This window comes from Lissotriton vulgaris, chromosome 1_1, assembly GCF_964263255.1.
Source record: "Lissotriton vulgaris chromosome 1_1, aLisVul1.2, whole genome shotgun sequence".
NCBI lineage: Eukaryota > Metazoa > Chordata > Amphibia > Caudata > Salamandridae > Lissotriton > Lissotriton vulgaris.
Window position 1 is genome coordinate 774,859,987 of NC_141685.1, and position 12,248 is coordinate 774,872,234.

A 12,248-nucleotide genomic window follows, 5' to 3' on the forward strand; every position below is an offset into this window, starting at 1 on the left:
CTTGTGTTTAAGATTTTTTTAACTTTCTTTACATTGGCACTAATCATCCTATCCTGTAATTCGAGTACACTGAGCATATCAAACAAGTCAAATGCGCCAGTATCAATCTTCCTTGCCCCTATTCTCACACACTCTCCCAGGATCTCAACCCAATCCACATTTGTGTTGCAAATCACACTTAACTTTGTGAAACTCAACAATTTGAAGACAAAGTTGTCTTACATTGGAAAATGGGCCTGGTTCTTTTGAATGAAGTAAAACGATGTGCTTTTTGATTTCCTTCTCAGTTTTGCCAATCATTCAACATGGCCAGCAGATATTCAACACCATAGAAGGAGTCGCAGTGACGCTACCCTGCAAAGCGAGTGGTGTGCCCAAGCCATCCATTCTCTGGTCAAAGGTAAATTATGGCATTGCATTATTCCTCTAATAGATTTTGATGCTTAAGACTGTGTTGGCATAATCTGACACAAACTTGCATTTTTGTTTCTATTATTTCTCTTCAAAATTGTTTTGTATTTTTTTCTTATATGACTTAGTCTTTATAAAGGAAATCTTTCACTGAGGATTGGTTTATCTCTTCCACATCGCTTTATATTGAAATACAATCATAAATGCTTAGTCAACAGTTTCTGTTGCTTGCTTGGTTAAACCCACATAGGTTCAGTTTCAAATACAAATTAAGTGTATTAAGAAATGGGACACTTGACAATATTGTGCATTTTTCTTAAGCACATCTGTTCAGACATCGGTGTTGGTAATCAAACTTTATAGCTGGGTAAAGGTTAGAATGCTTGTGTTTACCACCAGGCCAGATTGGTTATTTGTTCACTTGCTGCCGTAAATGGCTTTATCTAGGACCCCCAAAATAGGGACTGTATTTTTTACATTAAATAAGTCTTTCCAATATCATTTATGATATTTTTTGTTAACTCTTGCAGGACTTCAGTTATTTATGATTTGTGGTGATAAAAACTGTATTTGTTTTAGTGCAAAAGATGAGCAAATCTACACTGTTACGCTAAAATGAAAGCTTTTACGACCCTCTGTTACACTTAGAAATAGTTGAAATCCAGTATTTGTAAAGCGTGAACAATTACCCGAGGGTGTCAAGGAGCTGTGGGCCGTTGGGAAGAATAAGCGAGCTATTGCCCAGAGTCACATGGTGCTAGGCTAACCTGCCGCTGGCGATCGAACCCTGAGCCCTCGTGTTACGGAGTCAGTCGCCCTGGCAGCAGCGCCACATTTCTTCCCTTAAAGTTAAAGTAAACAACATTAGATATCTAGCACATACCATAGATGTGAAAAACAACCCAACAGTCAAAAGCAGACCAACTAATTTGTAAACAAATAGTTAGGCAATTGAAAGAGTGTGCCAGTAGTAAGTTTTGTCAATAGTTTTCTCTGCACATTGAGATATTAAACCTATAGCATAAGTCAGTAGAACAATATGCCTGTTGCAAAGGTCTTTGAGCCTTATGTTTGAAAGGTAGATTTAAAAAAATAGATGCTAATTTTGCACCAATGTTTTGCAAGCAGTCTTTAATTTGTCTATGTTACGTAAGAGGTTTCATCGCAAATTCTACAGTCTCATTAGTTTACAGAATGACCAGACTACAGTAGAAGCTGTTGTTCGATAAAATGGTGTGGGATTTTTCTTGTGTTGTGTTAACTTCATTACTGTTTGAGTGCTGCATAAATACATTACACATTGCCTCTAAGTTAAGCCTGACTGCTTTTATGCCAAGCTACCACATGGTTATACACAGATTAATTTAGTGACCTTTTGTGGTTCACCCTGATGAGGATTCTGATTGTTGCTTGAGTAGGGCTTCACCCCCAACCAACAAACCAACTTCTCACAGTGATTTTTTTGCGTTGTACTGTGGTTGTTGTGTTGCATTCTGCTTTGTCTGTTTATTTGTGATGTTCTCTGTTGTGTTTTAATTGTGTGATATATTATGCTTTGCATTATGATATACGTTTTTTACTATGTATATATGGCAACTATTGCTGCTATATTTTCAACCAAAAATAACAGACGCCGTCACATTTTCTGTGACAAGCAACCATTTACCATTGTCTATCAATGTCTGGAGCACTGCTCCAGCTTTTCAGCTACTTCAGATACTGGTCATGCCTAAACTGTGGCCTAAAAGCTGTCCTAATTTAGCACTTCCAGTGCTTAATTTATGTCATATGGCCCAGTGTATGTTTTTAGTATGCTCTTGCAAATGGAAGACAGTTAAGGAGCTCTTGGAAATGGGAGAGGCTACAATAAAGGGGCTTTCAGAAATAGTGGAGATTACAATGAGGAGACACGCATAAGTAGTACCATCTATAGCGAAGAAGCTTGAAGAAATTGTAGCAGCTGAAATGAAAGAGAATATGTAAAATGGTCGAGAGTTCAATGTAGGGGCTCTTCGAAATGAGAGAGGCTGAGGTCAGAGAAGAGTTGGGGTAAAATTGAACAAAATGAGAACTATCAAATCTGTGCCACGCTCCTGTCCTAGTCGAAACAATGGATTAGGGTAAGCCTTCTTTCATCAGATGGTCGATTATTTGGCCACCCTAGACCTAGCAGGAGTATTAGGAATCTGAGCACTTAAAAATTATGTAGTTTCTGCTCAAGTTGCCAACCTTGATTTTTCCTTGACTTAGTTGATTGCTTGTGAGTTTTATTTGTACAGCAGTAGGCCTTTATTGCAATGCATGGGCATTGCTCAAGTCACAAGCTTCCATCCTTGCCCATTTGATATCACTTAACTCATTTGATAGTGTCTTTGCCTTGTGCACGTTGCCTTATGGATTACTGGGACTTCTCTGATCACCTCTCTTTGTTTGGTGTACACCCACACACCACCTCACTGCTCCTCTAGCTATGTTGGTGCTGTGTAGCTGCATATATGTTTTATCTCCCTCTCAAGCCCCTAACTGGACCAATTGTAACACCAAACCTGCCTCTAGCATTATAGAAGCCATGAAACCTAGCAGGACTGCAGACTATGTTATAACTGCAGATAATTACAGTTATATTCTGCATTTCTATCTCCCACGCCTCCTCCATCAGACTGCTAGGCCCTGTGCCCCAATATAAGATAAGAACACCTCTCAGCTCACTCATACATGGCATTACAATGCTTCCCACATAGGCTCACAACAATAAACTCAAATCTGTCACGGTGTAGAATGCTGCCCGACGGAAAATGTACTTCAGCTCTTCTAAGTGGGGTGTGAAGAGCTTTATGAATGTTATAATACAATCAAGGACCTCTCAAAAATGGAAGAGGGTACCACAAAGATGCCTAATAAATGGGAAAGACTACAATGAAGGGGTGTTGCAAAAGGTAACAATGAGGTTACAATGAAGCTCTCTCATAAATATTGGCGGGTACTGTGAAAATCAGAAATGGGAGAGGCTATATTAAAATGTGTAATGAATGAGTGGGGACATCTTGAGTGAGCTTTCAACTATATAAGGGATCCAGTTAATTAAAGGAGCTTTCTGGATTATGTCACCTGTCATTAGTGAGCTTCCAAAAATGTCAGGGGGTACCTTTATAAAGAATAAAAGAAAGGGAGAACATTTTCCATACTGAGACTCCTTAGCAAAACAAACACATTTCACAAGGTGGCAGTGGCAAGTGTCTGTCAAATTGCAGCATTTTAGTTTTGAGGCTCATTTAAAATTCTATGAAACAATGTCAGCAATTGTCTATTGTGCAGAACTGTCATATAGATGCTGCTTTTCTATATATTGTGTTAAGTTAGCATGAGCTTATTAAATGTTTAAACAACATATTTTCCTTTGGCTTCAGTTTGCACACGACACATAATTGTTATTGTAGCTTTCAACCTAGATGAAAGATGTGATTTATTTGAGAATAATATGTTATTGCTCTGATATCTGTCGTGCTTGGTACACTGTCTGAACAGTGGGTGCTGAACGCTCTAAGAATAACCTAACACAAGGTTGCTGGGAGCTCTGATCCTCGCACCACTAGACATAACACAAATACAGTTGCTGCCAACATTGGGCTCTAAGCGGGTTTAAGATAGAGTTACTGAGAATGCAAAAACACACTTGATGGTGCTTCGCACGCAGAGAGCTGGTAGCTGATGATGTGATATTCTCCTACTGACATTTAGAGGTATGGGCCCGCCCTGCTAAAACCCAAATGAGACCTTCTTAGATATAATATAGTATGCTAAATAGGGTGCGTGAAATATAGGTGATACAGATTTCTATTGATTTTTGCATTATAATATGCTATCACCGTTTGCTTACTATGGATTAGTGACTATGCTGATAACTCTGATTTTTATAATATGTATTCTGGTATTATATAAGATACTGCGTTTAAGAACCTTGCATTGAAAAATAAATATTTCAAACTTGCACGTGTCTTCTTTTACTCCCCGTTCTGGTTTGAAATGATTATAGAGCGAAAGAGTGTTCATGTGTTCCACGATACCTGAGGTAATCGAAGTTCATGTTCTGGTTTGTCTAAGTCATTGGTAGTTTGGTATGACCAATGAGACACTGTAGCTAGCTCGGTAAGGGGATTTTGGATACTGAGGTGAGTTTTGGGTCACCCTAATTCACTGAGGTGCCTGATCTCTATGCACAGTTCTGTAAGAGAACGGAATCCCTGCTACATGGCGCCCATACGTTGTTGGCCTTATATCATGACACTCGAGTAGTATATCATTCAAACCTTAACCCCTTCATTCCCGTTTCCGGAAAACGGTGGTGTCGGAAAAACCTACCTATTTTTGAAATAGGTCCTTTCAAGCTTGAATCTTTCTAAAACGGTTTCCTTGAATTACTACCCAGTTGTGCTACAAAGTACTTTTTGTTTTTTCACTTTCCTGTGCAGTCATGGCACAAGCCGTGGACATCCCGCTGCATAGTCGCATTGCGGTGCCTGATCATTTGCGGGCTTATGATGTTCCTGTGGAAGGCTTGGCTGTGGTTCTGGTGGTGAGTGCAGAACATGCTTACCCTTACGAACTGTTTTATTCGTGGGTGACATTTCCGGCAGTAGACGCAAATTCTGGTGTGTTCCACTCGTACACTGCGTCACCTGTACCTGCTGAATATGCTCCGTACAGAGCACAGGAGGTACCTATAGATGTTTGGCAGCATGGAGTTTGGTTTGGTGGCGCCCTGCCCCACTCTTTAACCGCTCCGAGATTAGGTCCTTTGTCCATTCCGGGCGCAAATTGGCCCGCTTTGGCTGAATTTACTCCTCACCCTAATCACGCGACTTGTAACTTAGGTGAACTTAGGCGACTTCATGTAGTCGCTATTGCCGTGATTAGAGCCCTTGTACATTACACGAGTCGTAATGTTCAAGGCGCAGCCCCTAGAGGTGAAGCCCTTCCGGCAGGGCAGGCTGGTTTGAAAATCAGTCCTGTCATGGTAAATTCCGCAATGGGCAGAAAGCCTCAAGATAAGGATGATTTTCCTTTCTGGCTTGCCGAGAAATTTGACCAGCTGGAAGCAGTATTTCCGAATACGACTCCTGGTGAAAAGCACCGGATTCTAACGCTTAGCTTGCCGAAGGATTTAGCCCCTGAGCTTTGTGACTGTGAGTCTTGGGGTAAGACTTTTGCAGCGGTCTATTCGAGGTGCTATGGCACCCCGTCTATGTCCAATCTGTCTACGGTCCTTAAACGTGTTCAAGATGACCACGGACCGGAGTCTGCGGTTCAATTGGGTATGCGGCTGTGTGGCACCTTTGATGTGGTTTGCGATCTGATCCTTGCGAATGTCAAGGGAGATGCAGTGAACTTTCAGGTTGCTAACGCGTTAAAGGCGGTTCCCGAACCCGAGAAACCCCGACAGTTAGCGAGGATAATTGTGGCGGCTTATAAAACGGTTGGCCGCAATGCCAAGGGTCTTAAGCCTTTTTCTGATAAAGAGAAGAAGCAGCCCCAGGGACAAACTTCGGCAGCAGCGGTTCAACCCAATACCAATAAAAAACAAAATTGGCCTAAAAAAACGGAATCAGGGTAAGCAACAGCAACAACAGGATCAGACATCTCGGCCTGCGTCTCCCTTGCCTGCGCAGTCGGAACGTGTTTATGATTTACGCGACCGCGCGATGATTAAATCTCCTGATCGGTTTCAGGCTTCTGACCAACGCTCTCCTCGTTCCTTTCAGGACTCATCGGCTCCGTCAACCGGTGGTGGAGGGGGCGGCAGGGGCCGGGGTGGCCAGCAAGGACGTGGTCAGCCCCGCCCGCGCAATGGTGCAGACAAGCAGGAAGGCTCTACGCCTCAGAGACCGCAGTTTGCCAAGAAAAAAGTCGCTGCCTTGACGGCGCATCGATATGCCCCAGATTGTGAGAACGCGGCTTTGGAATCTGACTTGGGCTCTGACCTTGCTGAACAGCGCAGCGGAGATTACCATAGTGAGAGAGGCCCTCCGTCCACTACTGAAGGTGACAGCGACTGACACTTATGTTGTGATCGAAACAGCTGATACAAGAGTTGCTCCCCCTGATAGACTTTTTGAAATTGTCCTGTTAATTGAAGGTGACATACAGCGTACCATAAAAGGGGTATTTTGGGAAAATCTTTCATCTACGTATGACATTTTCCTTTCGGCGGCTGACTGGCCCCCACCTTTTGTGCTCGCTGCTCCGAGAGGGGAGGAGGTAATCCTCCCCAGTTTCGCGAACACTGTTTCGAGAGTGGAAGCGATGCACTTTGCAGAAGAGTGGGCTCTGGCGCTTGCACCGGCTGTGTACCGCAATCAGTGTGGCTGGGATAAATTGTCCTCAAGCCACGAGATTCCTTTACGGTCTCAGCCGCAGCCTCAACCTCAATATCCCATACGACGTGAAGCCAAAGCTTCGGTCGGAGCGATCCTTGAACAGTTGGAATATCAAGGTGTAATTGAAACATGTGTGTCACCGATGAATAAGCCCCTTTTTACTGTAAACAAGCCGGACGGCTCTTACGTTTGGTTTTGGATTACCGGCATTTGAACTCGCATTGCCGTAACTTCAGTACAGAATACTCACGGCTCTGCCCTTGTAAATAGTCTTGTGCGTAAGCGGTTCAAAACCACGCTTGACATTTCCAATGGTTTTTATGCCCATTCATTGGACAGTCTAAGTTCCCAATGGACTTCTTTCACATGCGGCGGTGTCCAAAAAAATTTCGGCGTCTCCTAATGGGCTATAAGAATAGTCCTGGAGTATTTTCCGCCCGCATTGTCTCTCTGTTGGAGAGGGTCGACCCAGATGCTTGTTCCTATGTGGATGATATCTATCTCACAGACGACGAACTTTGGGAGCATCTGTGTCGAGTGAACAGTATTATTTGTAACTTTGCAGACATGGGTTACAAATTTAACTTTGCGAAGTCGCACATTGCAGAGTACATAGTGTTGTTTCTAGGCTATGAACTGAACAATGAAGGAAAAGGCTTGGCTCCTCACTTCCTGGAGAAATGCGCACAGTTGCGTGCTCTGATGCTTGCGTTGGAGTATGCAGATCCTAGTGTGACAACTTTGATCGTAAGTGACTCTTGCTACTGTGTCCAGTCTTACAATGAAAACTTGTTCTTTTGGATTCAGAATGAATTTCGTGATTCCAAAGGTAGCACAATAAAACATAAAATGATCTGGGTCCGAGTGGCGGAACTTGAAGAAAAGTTGCCACTCGTGTTTGTGATTCATACTCTTGGCCATCAGCGCGTGGGAGTCCACGCTGTCGGTAATTCACTTGCTGATGAAGCGGCGAAGTCAGCAGTATCAAAATACTTAGTTGCAGCAGTCATGCGGTCCAAAAGTAAGATAGATGATGACATCTTGGCAGCTGTTGCTGCCACTGAGAAGGGAGGTAAATATCCTGCGGGGTTCCCTTCGAAGTACACATACCACTTAAGTCCCGATAAGGTTCCTTATGTGAAAATTCCTGATGTTGGCGAACGTTTAATTCCCAACTCAGATCGCAGAGCTTCTTTGATTACAGCGGCTCATGAAGGTGTGGCGTCTGCGCATGCGGGCGTCTCAGCCACTGTAACTCAGCTACAACAGAGGTTCTGGTGGCGGGGACTGTACAAACAGACGCGATTATGTCCTTCAATGTGACATTTGCCAGCAGATTAAGCCTTCAACTGCTGCGCGTCCGCCTCAGACACAGTTGTACATTTCTAATAAACCGCTTGGGTGCGTTTATTTAGATCACTGCGGTCCTTTTTCTTCTGATACTACATCTAAGTACATCTTAGTAGCAGTTGATTCATGCACACGCTTTGTGTGGGTATGGCCCCATCGGAGCGCTGATTCACGGACCGCCATTAAGGATTTGCGAGTCTTTGTAGGGATTTTTGCCTGTGGTACCTTCCATTCGGATCAGGGTCCGGCTTTCGCCTCTTAGGCGTATAAGGAAGCTATGGTTTCGTTGGGGGTCCAAGTCAAGTTTTCATCTCCGTACAGACCTGAGGGTAGCAGTGTAGTGGAACGAATGAACCGTGACTTAAAGCAATCTTTGACAGCTCGAGTTATAGGCACTGGCAGAAACTGGTTGGCCCATCTCAATGGCGTGCAGCGTGCGCTTAATAATCTCCTTAGAAGGTCTCTGGGTGGGCGGACCCCATACGAAATGCTCTTTGGTATCAAGATGTATGTCCCTGACCTCGACGGTCTAAACTGCCAGGCCCAGGCCGCGGCCTTTGACGTAGATGAACATTGCAATGTTTTACAGGATCTACAAAAGACCAGAGACAGTCTAGCAAAGGAACATTTGCCCTCCACATCGGATGATGCATTGCAGATCCCGGTAGTTGGCTGGCTACCCCAAATTGGAGAACTGGTTCGAGAGAAGATCGATAACAAGAAAGAGTTTGGTCCCTCATATCGTGCACCGGTTCGAGTTCTTGGAGTGAAGGGCACGAGAACAGTCATATTACCACCACTTCCAGGTCGTAAGGAAAACAGATTTATCTCAATTGACAATGTCAAGACACACAGGGAGGCCGATTCTTCATAGCATGACACCGGCTGTATCCTGTCCTTCATTGGTGAGGCACTCTGTGCTGGCTATTACTTCTGGTGCAGAACCGGAGGTGTCCCTCGAGATGCCTGCTATTTCCAGTCCTTTATTAAATACTATTCCTGTTACTAACATTGATGAGCTGAACTACACCTATCCAACTGATTTATCAATGCCAGATTTGCAGACTCGTTTGGCCGACCAGTCCAGATTCTCTTTTGACTCTGTTTCGGAACATTCAAAGAAGCCCTCAACTATTGCAAAATAGGCCACTTTTTTTAAAAACATTTTTTAATTCCCCCTTGGACATACATTTGGTTGATTCTATTTTCATTTTATCTTTTTATGTCAATTGGTTTTGTGTTTTATTTTTTCCGCCTGATCGATGGCCACTCTGTCAGAGAAAGAACAGGAATTCGGTACCTTAATGGAACATTGGCCCCTCTTTCCTCTTCACATTCAGCACACAGACTGAAACGAGACTTGAATACAGTCAACATTACTGCTTGGCCTGTCCTTGATGGGATTGTGTGGGATGCGGTTAGATTTCAAATACATGGCCCCACTAAAGTGATTAATGTTCCGAATGTGCTTAGAGTAAACATGGGGGATGTGATTAAACGCCCACGGGTATATGTTGCGCTTTAGAAATGTCAACAAATAAATAAATAAATAAATAAACAAAATATATGTTCTGATGATTGGGATATTCAGGCCGTAGAAGCATTATTCTCTGATTTGAAATACTATGCTGCCTTTGATGCTGAGGATTTATACTTAGATTCTGTTAATTATGGTGATTTGTTTTGCTTCCAACATTATGGTAATCATTTTCTGCATAAGACAAATTCCAGGAGGGTTGCTGTAAATTACACGCAGTGGGAACATTGCCCAGCTCCATTGGGAGGCAGCTCAAATACATTTCTGAAAAAATACACTTATTTTACAGACTTTAATCAATCAAATCCTGAGTCATTTTATTTCAAAATGACACAAAAGTCCATGTCCAAAGTTAGACTTACAGATACAAAATTGCTGTATTCGAAGTCCTTTCTAGACAAGTTAGCTGTAGATGGCTACGAGTTATGGAAAGGAACAATTGACCTTAAATCGGTTTGGGGTACCAAAGATTGGCAGGTACAAGGCACTGAGGCTTTGCACCGTGCATGTCTCATCCCGAATCACATGTTGTTTCTAAATTCTACTATTTCCCAAACAACATGCTTTGGATTGGCAACTTCTAAAAAATTAAATACACCAATCATCCCCGAATTGGAAGAATATTCAGGATGGGGTAATTATACTGAATTGTCCATTCGTGAGTTGCAAACTCTATTGCACAATTCATCCTTTAATGTATCCAGTTTGGATCCGAAGGGTTGGCTGATGTGGCATAGAAGTGCTGATTCTTGCCAACGTCGTTTTTTGGGTTTGGCTGAAGGGTTCACACAAGTCAAACCTGATCCCCGTTTTGAAACTGATTATACTGTCACTACTTACTCTGTGGGGAAGCTGTGTCAGAATTGGTTACAACATTCCACGTTAGCTGCAGTTAAACTACATCTGTCTCAGCTAAATGATAATGTGGATTTAAAGGATTTTATAAAAGGCCCGGCTAATGGTAGGTCTAAACGGTGGATTTATGCGGTTTACAATGAAATTTGGAAATTTTCGCAAATTGAGGCTGCTAAGCGCCTAAGGGCGATTGACCAAGCAAATTTGGAAAAAGTGCTTGTAGTTGTCGATAACAGTATTAACATGCTTTCTTCCCGAATTTACACTTTGAACAATATTGTCTCTTCTGTAGTTGACATTGTGAATGATGAGGTGTCTGTATTGTACCATGGTCAAAATCAATTGCGTTCTGTGATGCAGTTTGCATGGACACTACAGACTCTTAAGCCGGGCCGCGTGCCCTGGAGTTACATGAACGTGTCATCCCTATTTGCCCGATTTAATTTGACTGACAAGCAGCGCATGCTTTCCATGCGAGATGCATCATTTTCTATGTTACACATTGAAAAGTTGGAATCTTTGCCCTTTTCTGTAGCTGAGGCAGCTGCTGCAACATGGCTTATCCATGGAGTTATTACGTTACCATTTGCTTTGTACAAATTTACTAATTGTATACGGTATATTGCAATAGGGCGATATGAACCACTAGGCAGTGCTTTCCTCCATGAGGCATGGTCTTTACCATACACGTACAGATGCCTAAAGGATGGAAAGGAAGTGAATCTGAATGGTGAAGAATGCACACAGTTGCCTGACCGTTCACTGATATGCAGACACATCCAGTTGCATGGTTCTTGTAATCAGGACCGGCCTAATTTAGCCTGGGTTTTAAAAGGCACGCCAATTCCAGCAATAGTTCCCACATTTACATTATTGACAAACGGTAGTTATTTACTTTTGAATAACGAGGAGTTTTGTGGGTTAATGGTCGGTATCGTTTATGTGGGTACTGTATCAGAACGTGTGGTGTGTTGCAAGAACGTGCTATATCCACCCACGCATGGGAATTCAGATGTTTCCATCTGGCCGCGCATCCCAACCTTGAAAGCGGAGTTCAATGGTATGAGCAGAATAAGGACTCTTTTGTCTCAAAAGGAAGTGGCCCTGAGCTCGGCCCGTGAAACTTTTGTCCTTCACATAGCTAACACACGCACAGAGGTGCAGGCACTTTTAAATACTGACTTGCCGTTTCATTTCTGCGAATTAGTTCATCAAATCTTTAATGCCTCCTCCATGTCTGGCTTAGCTCATTTTAGCAGTGGTCTCGTGACTACATTTGAAAAGATTTTTGGTGTCATCCCCGCTTTCTTCCATTCAATATTTTCGAGTTTGTTTGGCGGATTCCCTGTTTTGCTGGCTTTAGCTGCAGGCGTTTTGATATTATTCTGCTTCCTAAAACATGGATGCCCATCCTGCGCAAGAAGCCGCTCAGCTCCTTCTGACACTGTTTCGCAACCGGATGCTTGATTACTATGGCACCATGCCGCTTGCGACTTTAAGCACAGCATTTGGATTATCGTTTCGATTTTCCTATTTCACATGTGTCCAGCCTGTGTTTCATTGCCTGAGCTGCGATTTTGACTGGGCCATTGATTTGTGTCTCTGCTTGCCGTTATCTCCTGAAGTCGATTTTAATCACCCGATGGGCCCCGTAGTTGCTCACGAGTTGGTTTGTTCTGGCGAAAGGATTATGGCCTTGGCAGCGATGCATGGACTAATGG

The 12,248-nt window shown here is 43.1% G+C and overlaps 1 protein-coding gene across 1 annotated transcript in view; it reads left to right on the forward strand.

The window, feature by feature from the left end:
- HMCN1 (hemicentin 1) overlaps positions 1-12,248 on the forward strand; it is a 1,183,532-nt gene that overhangs the window by 521,242 nt on the left and 650,042 nt on the right. Inside the window, exon 20 of the mRNA XM_086956029.1 lies at positions 288-400. Coding sequence (XP_086812155.1) covers positions 288-400 — 113 coding nt within the window. The remainder of the gene's footprint in view (positions 1-287; positions 401-12,248) is intronic.